At 37.5% G+C, this 17,057-nt stretch overlaps 1 protein-coding gene and 1 long non-coding RNA gene across 2 annotated transcripts; both read left to right on the forward strand.

Annotated features, from left to right (window-relative positions):
* Nucleotides 1-710: 710 nt before the first annotated feature.
* LOC311065637 lies at nt 711-2,255 on the forward strand. Its single transcript, XR_014602860.1, has 3 exons — nt 711-814; nt 1,468-1,590; nt 2,050-2,255. It is a non-coding gene; the product is annotated as an uncharacterized lncRNA (long non-coding RNA).
* Nucleotides 2,256-9,045: 6,790 nt separating this feature from the next.
* Nucleotides 9,046-14,357, forward strand: LOC311033964 (uncharacterized protein; the record flags this gene model as incomplete). Its single annotated transcript, XM_084041702.1, has 11 exons — nt 9,046-9,166; nt 9,542-9,652; nt 9,782-9,940; nt 10,653-10,778; nt 11,282-11,449; nt 11,825-11,935; nt 12,065-12,223; nt 12,936-13,061; nt 13,565-13,732; nt 14,108-14,229; nt 14,343-14,357. Exons 3-11 carry the CDS (start codon nt 9,874-9,876, stop codon nt 14,355-14,357), a joined length of 1,062 nt encoding a protein of 353 aa, XP_083897828.1. The 5' UTR covers nt 9,046-9,166; nt 9,542-9,652; nt 9,782-9,873.
* Nucleotides 14,358-17,057: the final 2,700 nt, after the last annotated feature.

Below are 17,057 nucleotides of genomic sequence, written 5' to 3' on the forward strand. Positions count from 1 at the left end.
CAACCTGCTGTGAAGGGAACTTCTGCAACTCTGCCAGCATACCTAGTATGAGTATTTCATCTCTGATGCTTTGGCTGGTTACTTTTACACTCACATAATAGTTCATGCATATGTGTGGTGTGGATGATTTAACCTCTACAGTATTTCAAATATATCCAACCTAGGAGGTCACAATGTGCTGTGAGCTTGTAAATCTGTTATTTTACAAAATCTTTGAACATTTTTGAAAACTTTCGCCTCTAACAATGTTATCCCTGCCTAAAATGGGGATCCCAGGGTAAAAGACTTGAACCCTATAGCATCCCTAATCTGAGGGGGGTACATTCGCCAAAAATAGCTAATGTACAAGCTCACAAAGCACTGTGTTGCAACGGCGTAGTAAGCGTAGTAATTAATGTATAAATATTTTCCTTGATGCAGCTGAAGCCCTTCAATGTCACACTTGCAGTGATTCCACAGACCTTCAGTGCAACACAACATCCTTGGTATCCTGTCCTGCTAATCAGCTCTGTCTATCAGCTACTCTAGAGTGTAATATATATGTCTTTCTCTTGACTATTTGCTTCAAGTTCATAATAAGATTTCTATAAATGAAATTTTGCATTTTTCCTTCAACTATCAATTATTAAAATTGTGTTGTTGTTGTCTTTTGTAGCAACTGGTGGTGTGAGGAATGTCCGCAAATTGTGTGTACCAGCGGCCACCTGTTCCAAAATAGGCCAAGAGACAATTTCAGCAAACCTCGGGCTTGGAAATGGAATTGTATCATCTCTCTGTTGCAATACAGATGGCTGTAACTCTGAGACTTTGGCCGGTATGTAAAATTGTTACAACACTATGTGTACCACATCATTTTTAATTAGCTTCGCCTAAAACATTTATATAATTTTATATATAAAATGTGTTTTCATAAATTATATTTTTCCTGACTTATATCTTCAAACTATCTTTAATCAGTTTACTAAAACGACATTATTACACCATTTATTTATTTATGTTCATTTAGCTTTAAATCATTCCTTTCTTCTTTTTTTCTTTCTTTAATCTAAATCATATGACACAGTTTTTAGGTACATTTGTATCTAGGGATTTAGTCCATGTCTGGCTACATATAACTTTAGATAATTGTATTAAACCATAGTTAGTATAAAGCAGCCTAACTGGCTAAAACCAGGTTCAGAATCAACAAAGCAATGTCACTCACAAATCTAATTACACCAGAAGTTAAAACACATCAACTGTCAGGTAATCCCAGATCTAAACTTGGAATTAAATCTTAAATATATCATGTTTAAAGTGCAGGACCACATTGGAAACAAGTTTTTTTATTACGCTTGTATGTTTATATCCTGGGTTTAAGTTATATTCTGTTTGCTCTTATTTCTTTTACCAAAATCAAAGCAAGCTAAGAAGAGTGTATACAATTAAATATTAAACTATATGGTTTAATTTCCTGCTTCATTTCAGTTCCTGTTCAACAGCAGACAGTTAACGGGCTAAAGTGTTTCACCTGTGACAAGAAGACAGACCAAATATGCAGAAACACATTAGATTGTGTGGGAATGCAGGATCGATGTGTACATGGGAGCGGTGAGTCCTAATATTGAAACATAACATACAGTGGCCTATAGTTCAGGATGAGTATTTGTGAATGGTCTGTTGCTACAGTATGAACTCACAGTTAACTTAAGCAAAATGCATACACAAGGATTGGATTTTTCATTTATAATGTAACTATAGTGGTGTACAACTGTTGGGAGCTTTGTTGGGATTTTGCTACTATACTGTATACAGAAAGAGTGAGCACTGGTACACCATAAAGTGTGTACAAGTAATTGGTTCCACTTACACACTTTATAGAATGCACAGCACTCTAAACGCCTGCAGCATTGTGGGATCTTTAAATATAATAACGATGAAGGAGATAAGCCTTGAGGAAGTGAGGTTTGCTGGGTAAAGGTGTTACTTGCTGTGCATCATCAACTTGTAAAGTTTGATGTTTTTTAAAAAGTGCTAATATCAAACAATGTTTTTCTTTGTAATCTCTAGTGGTGACCACGGCCAACCCAACTCAAAACACATTTGGCTGTGTTTCTACAAGCTTTTGTGGTTCTTCTGCCCGCCTGGCTGTCTTTACTCCCCTGGCTAGCTTGGCTAACTTCAAAAATGGACCAACCTGCTGTGAAGGGAACTTCTGCAACTCTGCCAGCATACTCAACCTGAGTATTTCATCTCTGATGCTTTGGCTGGTTACTTTTACACTCACCTAATAGTTCATAGGGCATGTGCATATGTATGGATGATTTAAACTCTTAACCTCAAACATTTTCACAAAGTATTTGTGTTGCAACACCAATGCTTTGGCTGGTTACTTTTACACTCACTTAATAGTTCATAGGGCATGTGCATATGTATGGATGATTTAAACTCTTAACCTCAAACATTTTCACAAAGTATTTGTGTTGCAACGTGCTGTAAGCTTGGCTATTATCTGAGAAGAGATTTAGTGAAGAAATGATAAATTGACAAAAATAACATCGCTGTCGTTTATGGCTTTTAACTAAGTATATGGGGTTTTAAGTGGTTAAAGTGGTTAAGACACCCAGAGGCGTCTGCACATGCATATGCTTGTGTGCAGTTGTGCACACCACCACACAAATAGTCTACACATGCAATTTTATTCATGGACACATCTAATACAAACACACAAAATGATTAACAACGTACTAAAAGAAAAATGTTTTGTGCTTAGTATTTTATAATTTAAATAAGTGGCCCTGGGAACGTGAATCTTTTTGCTTAGGTTAATGCATTCTGTTACTTTCTTTTTCGTTATTAGATAGAATGTTGTTATATTGTTATAATCTCTGTTTAATTTGCCAAGATCTATAATATATTATAACCACAAAACATGTATATATTCTAATGTTTTCTGGATCATCTGCTGATTACCTGTTTGATTTGTTAGGAAGGATAATGTGGCTCCATAATGATGGCTTGATTTCCTTGTTTTTTCTCTCATGGAAAGAGCTTGAGCTCTGTGCACATTGCCAGAAGGGGACACAAGGTGGCTTGGCTCAAGAGAAGAGTCAGCAGAATAAAATGCTTTCTTTGAGAAATTCTTATTTTACATAGGCTACTTCTTTGTGCAAATACTTCCACGTACTTTGGTGTGTATTTCAGACGTCACACTCAAGTTCAGGTTCATGTCATCTTTATTGTTGTCCCAACTCCAAAACTCAAAATGTTTGCCTCTTTCTTAGACAAATATTGGACAATTTGGCCAATGTTTGGTCATGTGTTGGTTACTTTTGACGCATTAATGGTCTTTAGTTACTAGTTTACTTATTAGTTTATGTTTTTCATTTTAGATGTATTAAAAGGGTCTTAAAAGTTCTTACATTCGCACTTACCCTGTAGTGTATACAATTATACGGTAGCCTATACATATAAAAAGTAGGAATCTAAAAATCCCAAAAAGGTTGTGCATGCAAAATTTCAAATCAATGGAGGACAAAGTACTCAGATTTCCACACACCAATAAACGAACGCTTACGCGTTTCAGCTATGAGCCTTCATCAGAGCACCATTTCATCAGTGCTCATTTCCAGTTCCCCTCCACTATCATATATAATTAAATAATCAACTTTAAAGTTAGGGTAAGTGATTTAATTTGGTTAACATAAGTGTTGAATAGCTCTACATTCTGATAGTACTCATTCCTATAGAGTGTTTGTTCAGTAAAAGGAGTCTCCATGTCTCTCCATCTCTTTATTAAACAGAAAATGCATTTTCAGTGCTCTCGCCTGATTGCCTTAAATTTTCAGGTCACCTACCTGAAAATGTACTATATTCTGTTTTCTAAAGAGCTGGAGAGACCCTTGTGACTGAACAAACGCTCTGTAGCAATGATTACTATCAGAATATAAGTAGTACTTAAACCATTTTAACAAAAGAAAATAAATTACCCAAAATCACTTACCTTACCCTTAATAATAATAATAATAATAATAATAATAATAATAACAATAATAATAATAATAAGGGTAATAATAATAATAATAATATCATCATTAATAATAATAATTCATGAATATAGAAAATATTATTTTCAACAATGTATCAAGCAAAACATAGGTATCTATCAAGCACGTAACTTTTTAGCCTTGGTTCAAGACAATCATAGATGTATTCCATGATAGTCTTGATCCAAGGCAAGTAACTTTTTACAAGTACAAATATGCTGTTATTTTGAAGTCCACATTACGGGAAGTTCAACTTCTAACACGGAAGTGTATCAATGAAAATAAGGTCTCAGGCTTTTTTGTGATTTATCCTTTTGATATGTACAAATATATTCATATATATATATGTGTGGGGGAAATGGCCTTATGTGCCGTATCCAACCGCCTGGACAGACAGACTCCAGACACATATTCACACCGCCATTGCTTCCAGTTTTTTTTTGCTGTGCATAAGGTTTGCAATCATACACAACCATGCTGAGAAACAATTCCTGAATCACATTCAGAAATGGGGAAAATGTTGGCAAAAGAAGAATGTCAAAAATGGGGTGATCTCTGCTCTGTGGCGCCTGGTTGTGCCATTTTGTATGGGCCCACCTTTGACATGGTGGCTTGGGTATTGTTGTGTTAACAATTTTGAGGCTTTTAGTGTTTGCACCTGGAGAAAGGTGTGGTCTTTGAGTTGATATTATGTGTTTGCTGAATGAATAAATTATAGTGAAATTAAAAATTTGTTGGACCACATTTGTGTAAGGTTTTTCAAATGTGTGCTTGTTTTGGGGAATGACAAAAGGGTATGGTTTTTTTGTGCTTAAAGGGCAAGACCACTTTGGTAGAGGTTTGGGTGGTGTAGTTATCTTGCCATGGTGTAGTTCTCGTGAAGTTTGACATGTGAGCTGTTTCCAACCCCTTTCACATGAGTCCAACCTGTTTCCAATTTGCAAATTGCTCAGTAAGGAAGCTGATTGGTTATCCATTCAGTTTAAAATGAACAGCACTAAGATTAACAGGCTGGTTTGGAGACAGTTCCACAGTTTCCTTTTTGGTGGAATCAAGTTAGTGTTTTATCTCTAAATCTTTATCAGACCACAGCTCTACCAGAAGAGATGTGGCTTTTCATGAGGTAAAATAAGTTTGGAATTTGATTAAACATTTAGCTGCTTGACTTATTTCAAGGAAGGTGTCTAATTGATTTGTTGTCTTTAGGGAGGTATTTTTGGTCTTGCTGGTTGTAGGATGTTATACGGCAAGTGGTGAGTCTTTTTTTTTTTTTACAGAAGACCATTCACTTGTTTAACAACATAATTGATGTGTAGCTTGCAAGCAAATTCAGGCAGGTACTTGAGAGGTAGATGCATGTGTATGTAACATCCCTAAAGGGATCTGTTTTTCCCTGGGGGTTTGTATATCTCCCTGCACTTAAATTGTTGTCTCCTTATTTGCTGTGCAGGCAGTATCAAATAATATTCACTCTTGCATTTTATAAACAAAACATTAACCTGACTGATCCCCCCTTTTGCTCATAGCTCAATTTCTGCCATCTGTTAAAGGCCCAGTTTCAGATGGCCAGCCTGACATGACTACACTGTGTCAGTGTGACAAACTGCCTGTCAGTGTGACGCACTGCAATCACCCAGGTGTCCCAATGTCCCCTCATTCTACCTCTCAGAAAACTATTGCTGTACGGTGTAACTGTCAAGTCTGTCGGACTGTGAGGCCCCAGGTCCCCCAGCAGCCACTGCCAAGGCCAGAGCTGCCCAACACCCACCGGGAGGCATGCGTTAATCCGACAGACCTTTTCTCCGACTATGTGGCATCCGCGTGCGGTTAGGGTTAGGGTGCGGGTTTGGTTCGGGTTTACTGTTTAATGTCGGAGCACTGCGCTGTCGGAGGAATGCGCTGTCGGACTAACGTATTGCACCCCACCCACCCCCAGTTGCCCCAGCAGCCAAGGCCAGAGGTGCCCCGCCATCACCACCCACACCCCCAGTTGCCCCAGAAGCCGAGGCCTGAGGTTCCCCAGCAGCCAAAGCTCCAGCAGCCACCTCCAAGGCCAGAGGTGCCCCACCCCCAGTTACCCCAGAAGCCCCAGCAGCTATGGCCATGGGTGCCCTACCCCTACCCCCACCCCCAGTTGGCCCAGCCGCCGAGGCCTGAGGTTCCCCAGCTGCCTATGCCCCAGCAGCCACCGCCAATTCCAGAGGTGCCCCGCCACCCCCACCCCCAGTTACCCCAGCAGCCGAGGCCTGAGGTTCCCCAGCAGCCGAAGCCCCAGCAGCCCCAGGTGCCAAGGCCAGAGGTGCCCCAAACCCAGCCCCAGTTGCCCCAGCTGCCTATGCCCCAGCAGCCACCACCAAAGCCAGAGGTGCCCCGCCACCCCCACCCCCAGTTGCCCCAGCAGCTGCGGCCTGAGGTTCCCCACCAGCCACCGCCAAGGCCAGAGGTGCCCCACCCCCAGTTACCCCAGAAGCCCCAGCAGCTATGGCCATGGGTGCCCTACCCCTACCCCCACCCCCAGTTGGCCCAGCCGCCGAGGCCTGAGGTTCCCCGCCCCCAGTTACCCCAGCAGCCAAGGCCAGAGGTGGCCCAAACCCAGCCCCAGTTGCCCCAGCTGCCAAGGCCTGAGGTTCCCCAGCAGCCGAAGCCCCAGCAACCACCGCCAATGCCAGAGGTGCCCCGCCACCCCCACCCACGCCCCCAGTTGCCCCAGCAGCCAAGGCCTGAGGTTCCCCAGCAGCCGAAGCCCCAGCAACCACCGCCAAGGCCAGAGGTGCCCCAGCCACCAAAGCCCCAGTTGTCCAAAATGTGTGAGGCAGGTTGCATTCCGCAGCAGCCATCGCCCTTCATGTCCCTGTCTGACGAGTATCCTGACTATCCGGGTCTTGGCTATGCAAACTACTGTACTTTTATACTCACATAATAGTTCATGCATATGTGTGGATGATTTAACCTCTATTTCAAATATATCCGACCTATGAGGTCACAATGTGCTGTGAGCTTGTAAATCTGTTATTTTACAAAATCTTTGAACATTTTTGAAAACTTTCGCCTCTAACAATGTTATCCCTGCCTAAAATGGGGATCCCAGGGTAAAAGACTTGAACCCTATAGCATCCCTAATCTGAGGGGGGTACATTTGCCAAAAATAGCTGATGTACAAGCTCACAAAGCACTGTGTTGCAACGGCGTAGTAAGCGTAGTAATTAATGCATAAATATTTTCCTTGATGCAGCTGAAGCCCTTCAATGTCACACTTGCAGTGATTCCACAGACCTTCAGTGCAACACAACATCCTTGGTATCCTGTCCTGCTAATCAGCTCTGTCTATCAGCTACTCTAGAGTGTAATATATATATATCTTTCTCTTGACAATTTGCTTTAAGTTTACAATAAGATTTCTCTAAAATAAAATTATTCATTTTTCCTTCAACTATCAATTATTTAAATTGTGTGTTTTTGTTTTTTTTTGTAGCAACTGTGGGTGTGAGGAATGTCCGCAAGTTGTGTGTCCCAGCAGCCACCTGTTCCAAAATAGGCCAGGAGACAATTTCAGCAAACCTCGGGCTTGGAAATGGAATTTTATCATCTCTCTGTTGCAATACAGATGGCTGCAACAATGAGACTTTGGCCGGTATGTAAAATTGTTATAACACTATGTGTACCACATAATTCTTAATTAGCTTAGCCTAAAGATTATATATCATTTTATGTATAAAATGATTTTTCATAAATTATGTTTTCCCTGACTTATCTTCAAACAATGTTAATTTTCAATCACTCTACTAAAACAACATCATTACACCATTTATTTATTCATGTTCATTTAGCTTTAAATCGTTCCTTTTTTTTCTTATTTTCTTTAATTTAAATCATATTACACCGTTTTTAGGTACATTTTAATCCAAGGATTTAGTCCATGTCTGGCTACATATAACTTTATATAATTTTTATTAAACCATAGTTAGTATAAAGCAGCCTAACTGGCTAAAACCAGGTTCAGAATCAACAAAGCAATGTCACACACAAATATATTTCGCAATGTCAATCTTAAAATAATCTTACTTCTTTTGAAATAACTTTTTACTACTAATTACACCAGAAGTTAAAACACATCAGCTGTCAAGTAATCCCATATCTAAACTTGGAATTAAATCTTAAATAAATCATTTTAAAAGTGCAGGACCGCATTGGAAACAAGTGTTATATTACGCTTTTATGTGTATATCCTGCGTTTAAGTTATATTGTGTTTTTTTTTTTTTACCAAAATCAAAGCTGAGAAAGGTTTTTACATTTGTAACACAATTAAATATTAAAATATGGTTTAATTTCCTGCTTCATTTCAGTTCCTACTGTTCAACAGCAGACAGTTAACGGGCTAAAGTGTTTCACCTGTGACAACAAGACAGACCAAATATGCAGAAACACATTAGATTGTGTGGGAATGCAGGATCGATGTGTAAATGGGAGCGGTGAGTCCTAATATTGAAACATACAGTATAATTATGTTCAGGATGAGTATTTGTGAAAGGTATGTTACTACAGCATGAGCACAGTTAAGCAAAATGCATACAAATGTCTATTGGATTTTTCATTTATCATGTAACTATAGTGGTGTACAACTGGTGGGAGCTGGGAGGTAGCTACTATACTGTATACACAGAAAGAACAAGCACCATAAAATCCTCAAGTGTGTACAAGTTATTGGTTCCACTTACACAAGTCAAATAACACTAACATTAACAGTCAGTTATTAACTTTAACTTTTACTGTGTAAAATGTCAGTGCTTTTATAGAATGCACAGCACTCTAATAACGTCTGCAGCATTGTGAGATCTTATAGTAACGATGAAGGAGATAAGACTTTGAGGAAGTGAGATTTGCTGGTTAAAGGTGTTGGTTGTTGTGCATCATGTAAAGTTCGATTTTTTAAATAGTGCTAATATCAAACAATGTTTTTCTTTGTAATCTGTAGTGATAACAGCGGCAAACCCAACTCAAAACACGTTTGGCTGTGTTTCTACAAGCTTTTGTGGTTCTTCTGCCCGCCTGGCTGTCTTTACTCCCCTGGCCAGCTTGGCTATCTTCAAAAATGGACCAACCTGGTGTGAAGGGAACTTCTGCAACTCTGCCAGCATACCTAGTATGAGTATTTCATCTCTGATGCTTTGGCTGGTTACTTTTACACTCACATAATAGTTCATGCATATGTGTGGTGTGGATGATTTAACCTCTACAGTATTTCAAATATATCCAACCTAGGAGGTCACAATGTGCTGTGAGCTTGTAAATCTGTTATTTTACAAAATCTTTGAACATTTTTGAAAACTTTCGCCTCTAACAATGTTATCCCTGCCTAAAATGGGGATCCCAGGGTAAAAGACTTGAACCCTATAGCATCCCTAATCTGAGGGGGGTACATTTGCCAAAAATAGCTGATGTACAAGCTCACAAAGCACTGTGTTGCAACGGCGTAGTAAGCGTAGTAATTAATGCATAAATATTTTCCTTGATGCAGCTGAAGCCCTTCAATGTCACACTTGCAGTGATTCCACAGACCTTCAGTGCAACACAACATCCTTGGTATCCTGTCCTGCTAATCAGCTCTGTCTATCAGCTACTCTAGAGTGTAATATATATATATCTTTCTCTTGACAATTTGCTTTAAGTTTACAATAAGATTTCTCTAAAATAAAATTATTCATTTTTCCTTCAACTATCAATTATTTAAATTGTGTGTTTTTTTTTTTTTTTGTAGCAACTCTGGGTGTGAGGAATGTCCGCAAGTTGTGTGTCCCAGCAGCCACCTGTTCCAAAATAGGCCAGGAGACAATTTCAGCAAACCTCGGGATGGGAAATGGAATTTTATCATCTCTCTGTTGCAATACAGATGGCTGCAACAATGAGACTTTGGCCGGTATGTAAAATTGTTATAACACTATGTGTACCACATAATTCTTAATTAGCTTAGCCTAAAGATTATATATCATTTTATGTATAAAATGATTTTTCATAAATTATGTTTTCCCTGACTTATCTTCAAACAATGTTCATTTTTAATCACTCTACTAAAACAACATCATTACACCATTTATTTATTCATGTTCATTTAGCTTTAAATCGTTCCTTTTTTTTCTTATTTTCTTTAATTTAAATCATATTACACCGTTTTTAGGTACATTTTAATCCAAGGATTTAGTCCATGTCTGGCTACATATAACTTTATATAATTTTATTAAACCATAGTTAGTATAAAGCAGCCTAACTGGCTAAAACCAGGTTCAGAATCAACAAAGCAATGTCACACACAAATATATTTCGCAATGTCAATCTTAAAATAATCTTACTTCTTTTGAAATAACTTTTTACTACTAATTACACCAGAAGTTAAAACACATCAGCTGTCAAGTAATCCCATATCTAAACTTGGAATTAAATCTTAAATAAATCATTTTAAAAGTGCAGGACCGCATTGGAAACAAGTGTTATATTACGCTTTTATGTGTATATCCTGCGTTTAAGTTATATTGTGTTTTTTTTTTTTTACCAAAATCAAAGCTGAGAAAGGTTTTTACATTTGTAACACAATTAAATATTAAAATATGGTTTAATTTCCTGCTTCATTTCAGTTCCTACTGTTCAACACCAGACAGTTAACGGGCTAAAGTGTTTCACCTGTGACAACAAGACAGACCAAATATGCAGAAACACATTACATTGTGTGGGAATGCAGGATCGATGTGTAAATGGGAGCGGTGAGTCCTAATATTGAAACATACAGTATAATTATGTTCAGGATGAGTATTTGTGAAAGGTATGTTACTACAGCATGAGCACAGTTAAGCAAAATGCATACAAATGTCTATTGGATTTTTCATTTATCATGTAACTATAGTGGTGTACAACTGGTGGGAGCTGGGAGGTAGCTACTATACTGTATACACAGAAAGAACAAGCACCATAAAATCCTCAAGTGTGTACAAGTTATTGGTTCCACTTACACAAGTCAAATAACACTAACATTAACAGTCAGTTATTAACTTTAACTTTTACTGTGTAAAATGTCAGTGCTTTTATAGAATGCACAGCACTCTAATAACGTCTGCAGCATTGTGAGATCTTATAGTAACGATGAAGGAGATAAGACTTTGAGGAAGTGAGATTTGCTGGTTAAAGGTGTTGGTTGTTGTGCATCATGTAAAGTTCAATTTTTTAAATAGTGCTAATATCAAACAATGTTTTTCTTTGTAATCTGTAGTGATAACAGCGGCAAACCCAACTCAAAACACGTTTGGCTGTGTTTCTACAAGCTTTTGTGGTTCTTCTGCCCGCCTGGCTGTCTTTACTCCCCTGGCCAGCTTGGCTATCTTCAAAAATGGACCAACCTGGTGTGAAGGGAACTTCTGCAACTCTGCCAGCATACCTAGTATGAGTATTTCATCTCTGATGCTTTGGCTGGTTACTTTTACACTCACATAATAGTTCATGCATATGTGTGGTGTGGATGATTTAACCTCTACAGTATTTCAAATATATCCAACCTAGGAGGTCACAATGTGCTGTGAGCTTGTAAATCTGTTATTTTACAAAATCTTTGAACATTTTTGAAAACTTTCGCCTCTAACAATGTTATCCCTGCCTAAAATGGGGATCCCAGGGTAAAAGACTTGAACCCTATAGCATCCCTAATCTGAGGGGGGTACATTTGCCAAAAATAGCTGATGTACAAGCTCACAAAGCACTGTGTTGCAACGGCGTAGTAAGCGTAGTAATTAATGCATAAATATTTTCCTTGATGCAGCTGAAGCCCTTCAATGTCACACTTGCAGTGATTCCACAGACCTTCAGTGCAACACAACATCCTTGGTATCCTGTCCTGCTAATCAGCTCTGTCTATCAGCTACTCTAGAGTGTAATATATATATATCTTTCTCTTGACAATTTGCTTTAAGTTTACAATAAGATTTCTCTAAAATAAAATTATTCATTTTTCCTTCAACTATCAATTATTTAAATTGTGTGTTTTTTTTTTTTTTTGTAGCAACTCTGGGTGTGAGGAATGTCCGCAAGTTGTGTGTCCCAGCAGCCACCTGTTCCAAAATAGGCCAGGAGACAATTTCAGCAAACCTCGGGATGGGAAATGGAATTTTATCATCTCTCTGTTGCAATACAGATGGCTGCAACAATGAGACTTTGGCCGGTATGTAAAATTGTTATAACACTATGTGTACCACATAATTCTTAATTAGCTTAGCCTAAAGATTATATATCATTTTATGTATAAAATGATTTTTCATAAATTATGTTTTCCCTGACTTATCTTCAAACAATGTTCATTTTTAATCACTCTACTAAAACAACATCATTACACCATTTATTTATTCATGTTCATTTAGCTTTAAATCGTTCCTTTTTTTTCTTATTTTCTTTAATTTAAATCATATTACACCGTTTTTAGGTACATTTTAATCCAAGGATTTAGTCCATGTCTGGCTACATATAACTTTATATAATTTTATTAAACCATAGTTAGTATAAAGCAGCCTAACTGGCTAAAACCAGGTTCAGAATCAACAAAGCAATGTCACACACAAATATATTTCGCAATGTCAATCTTAAAATAATCTTACTTCTTTTGAAATAACTTTTTACTACTAATTACACCAGAAGTTAAAACACATCAGCTGTCAAGTAATCCCATATCTAAACTTGGAATTAAATCTTAAATAAATCATTTTGAAAGTGCAGGACCGCATTGGAAACAAGTGTTATATTACGCTTTTATGTGTATATCCTGCGTTTAAGTTATATTGTGTTTTTTTTTTTTTACCAAAATCAAAGCTGAGAAAGGTTTTTACATTTGTAACACAATTAAATATTAAAATATGGTTTAATTTCCTGCTTCATTTCAGTTCCTACTGTTCAACACCAGACAGTTAACGGGCTAAAGTGTTTCACCTGTGACAACAAGACAGACCAAATATGCAGAAACACATTACATTGTGTGGGAATGCAGGATCGATGTGTAAATGGGAGCGGTGAGTCCTAATATTGAAACATACAGTATAATTATGTTCAGGATGAGTATTTGTGAAAGGTATGTTACTACAGCATGAGCACAGTTAAGCAAAATGCATACAAATGTCTATTGGATTTTTCATTTATCATGTAACTATAGTGGTGTACAACTGGTGGGAGCTGGGAGGTAGCTACTATACTGTATACACAGAAAGAACAAGCACCATAAAATCCTCAAGTGTGTACAAGTTATTGGTTCCACTTACACAAGTCAAATAACACTAACATTAACAGTCAGTTATTAACTTTAACTTTTACTGTGTAAAATGTCAGTGCTTTTATAGAATGCACAGCACTCTAATAACGTCTGCAGCATTGTGAGATCTTATAGTAACGATGAAGGAGATAAGACTTTGAGGAAGTGAGATTTGCTGGTTAAAGGTGTTGGTTGTTGTGCATCATGTAAAGTTCGATTTTTTAAATAGTGCTAATATCAAACAATGTTTTTCTTTGTAATCTGTAGTGATAACAGCGGCAAACCCAACTCAAAACACGTTTGGCTGTGTTTCTACAAGCTTTTGTGGTTCTTCTGCCCGCCTGGCTGTCTTTACTCCCCTGGCCAGCTTGGCTATCTTCAAAAATGGACCAACCTGGTGTGAAGGGAACTTCTGCAACTCTGCCAGCATACCTAGTATGAGTATTTCATCTCTGATGCTTTGGCTGGTTACTTTTACACTCACATAATAGTTCATGCATATGTGTGGTGTGGATGATTTAACCTCTACAGTATTTCAAATATATCCAACCTAGGAGGTCACAATGTGCTGTGAGCTTGTAAATCTGTTATTTTACAAAATCTTTGAACATTTTTGAAAACTTTCGCCTCTAACAATGTTATCCCTGCCTAAAATGGGGATCCCAGGGTAAAAGACTTGAACCCTATAGCATCCCTAATCTGAGGGGGGTACATTTGCCAAAAATAGCTGATGTACAAGCTCACAAAGCACTGTGTTGCAACGGCGTAGTAAGCGTAGTAATTAATGCATAAATATTTTCCTTGATGCAGCTGAAGCCCTTCAATGTCACACTTGCAGTGATTCCACAGACCTTCAGTGCACCACGACAACCTTGGTATCCTGTCCTGCTAATCAGCTCTGTCTATCAGCTACTCTAGAGTGTAATATATATGTCTTTCTCTTGACTATTTGCTTCAAGTTCATAATAAGATTTCTATAAATGAAATTTTGCATTTTTCCTTCAACTATCAATTATTAAAATTGTGTTGTTGTTGTCTTTTGTAGCAACTGGTGTTGTGAGGAATGTCCGCAAATTGTGTGTACCAGCGGCCACCTGTTCCAAAATAGGCCAAGAGACAATTTCAGGAAACCTCGGGCTTGGAAATGGAATTGTATCATCTCTCTGTTGCAATACAGATGGCTGTAACTCTGAGACTTTGGCCGGTATGTAAAATTGTTACAACACTATGTGTACCACATCATTTTTAATTAGCTTCGCCTAAAACATTTATATAATTTTATATATAAAATGTGTTTTCATAAATTATATTTTTCCTGACTTATATCTTCAAACTATCTTTAATCAGTTTACTAAAACGACATTATTACACCATTTATTTATTTATGTTCATTTAGCTTTAAATCATTCCTTTCTTCTTTTTTTCTTTCTTTAATCTAAATCATATGACACAGTTTTTAGGTACATTTGTATCTAGGGATTTAGTCCATGTCTGGCTACATATAACTTTAGATAATTGTATTAAACCATAGTTAGTATAAAGCAGCCTAACTGGCTAAAACCAGGTTCAGAATCAACAAAGCAATGTCACTCACAAATCTAATTACACCAGAAGTTAAAACACATCAACTGTCAGGTAATCCCAGATCTAAACTTGGAATTAAATCTTAAATATATCATGTTTAAAGTGCAGGACCACATTGGAAACAAGTTTTTTATTACGCTTGTATGTTTATATCCTGGGTTTAAGTTATATTCTGTTTGCTCTTATTTCTTTTACCAAAATCAAAGCAAGCTAAGAAGAGTGTATACAATTAAATATTAAACTATATGGTTTAATTTCCTGCTTCATTTCAGTTCCTGTTCAACAGCAGACAGTTAACGGGCTAAAGTGTTTCACCTGTGACAAGAAGACAGACCAAATATGCAGAAACACATTAGATTGTGTGGGAATGCAGGATCGATGTGTACATGGGAGCGGTGAGTCCTAATATTGAAACATAACATACAGTAGCCTATAGTTCAGGATGAGTATTTGTGAATGGTCTGTTGCTACAGTATGAACTCACAGTTAACTTAAGCAAAATGCATACACAAGGATTGGATTTTTCATTTATAATGTAACTATAGTGGTGTACAACTGTTGGGAGCTTTGTTGGGATTTTGCTACTATACTGTATACAGAAAGAGTGAGCACTGGTACACCATAAAGTGTGTACAAGTAATTGGTTCCACTTACACACTTTATAGAATGCACAGCACTCTAAACGCCTGCAGCATTGTGGGATCTTTAAATATAATAACGATGAAGGAGATAAGCCTTGAGGAAGTGAGGTTTGCTGGGTAAAGGTGTTACTTGCTGTGCATCATCAACTTGTAAAGTTTGATGTTTTTTAAAAAGTGCTAATATCAAACAATGTTTTTCTTTGTAATCTCTAGTGGTGACCACGGCCAACCCAACTCAAAACACATTTGGCTGTGTTTCTACAAGCTTTTGTGGTTCTTCTGCCCGCCTGGCTGTCTTTACTCCCCTGGCTAGCTTGGCTAACTTCAAAAATGGACCAACCTGCTGTGAAGGGAACTTCTGCAACTCTGCCAGCATACTCAACCTGAGTATTTAATCTCTGATGCTTTGGCTGGTTACTTTTACACTCACCTAATAGTTCATAGGGCATGTGCATATGTATGGATGATTTAAACTCTTAACCTCAAACATTTTCACAAAGTATTTGTGTTGCAACACCAATGCTTTGGCTGGTTACTTTTACACTCACTTAATAGTTCATAGGGCATGTGCATATGTATGGATGATTTAAACTCTTAACCTCAAACATTTTCACAAAGTATTTGTGTTGCAACGTGCTGTAAGCTTGGCTATTATCTGAGAAGAGATTTAGTGAAGAAATGATAAATTGACAAAAATAACATCGCTGTCGTTTATGGCTTTTAACTAAGTATATGGGGTTTTAAGTAGTTAAAGTGGTTAAGACACCCAGAGGCGTCTGCACATGCATATGCTTGTGTGCAGTTGTGCACACCACCACACAAATAGTCTACACATGCAATTTTATTCATGGACACATCTAATACAAACACACAAAATGATTAACAACGTACTAAAAGAAAAATGTTTTGTGCTTAGTATTTTATAATTTAAATAAGTGGCCCTGGGAACGTGAATCTTTTTGCTTAGGTTAATGCATTCTGTTACTTTCTTTTTCGTTATTAGATAGAATGTTGTTATATTGTTATAATCTCTGTTTCATTTGCCAAGATCTATAATATATTATAACCACAAAACATGTATATATTCTAATGTTTTCTGGATCATCTGCTGATTACCTGTTTGATTTGTTAGGAAGGATAATGTGGCTCCATAATGATGGCTTGATTTCCTTGTTTTTTCTCTCATGGAAAGAGCTTGAGCTCTGTGCACATTGCCAGAAGGGGACACAAGGTGGCTTGGCTCAAGAGAAGAGTCAGCAGAATAAAATGCTTTCTTTGAGAAATTCTTATTTTACATAGGCTACTTCTTTGTGCAAATACTTCCACGTACTTTGGTGTGTATTTCAGACATCACACTCAAGTTCAGGTTCATGTCATCTTTATTGTTGTCCCAACTCCAAAACTCAAAATGTTTGCCTCTTTCTTAGACAAATATTGGACAATTTGGCCAATGTTTGGTCATGTGTTGGTTACTTTTGACGCATTAATGGTCTTTAGTTACTAGTTTACTTATTAGTTTATGTTTTTCATTTTAG

Source organism: Gymnoscopelus microlampas, assembly GCF_963454915.1.
Source record: "Gymnoscopelus microlampas genome assembly, chromosome: 18".
Lineage (NCBI taxonomy): Eukaryota > Metazoa > Chordata > Actinopteri > Myctophiformes > Myctophidae > Gymnoscopelus > Gymnoscopelus microlampas.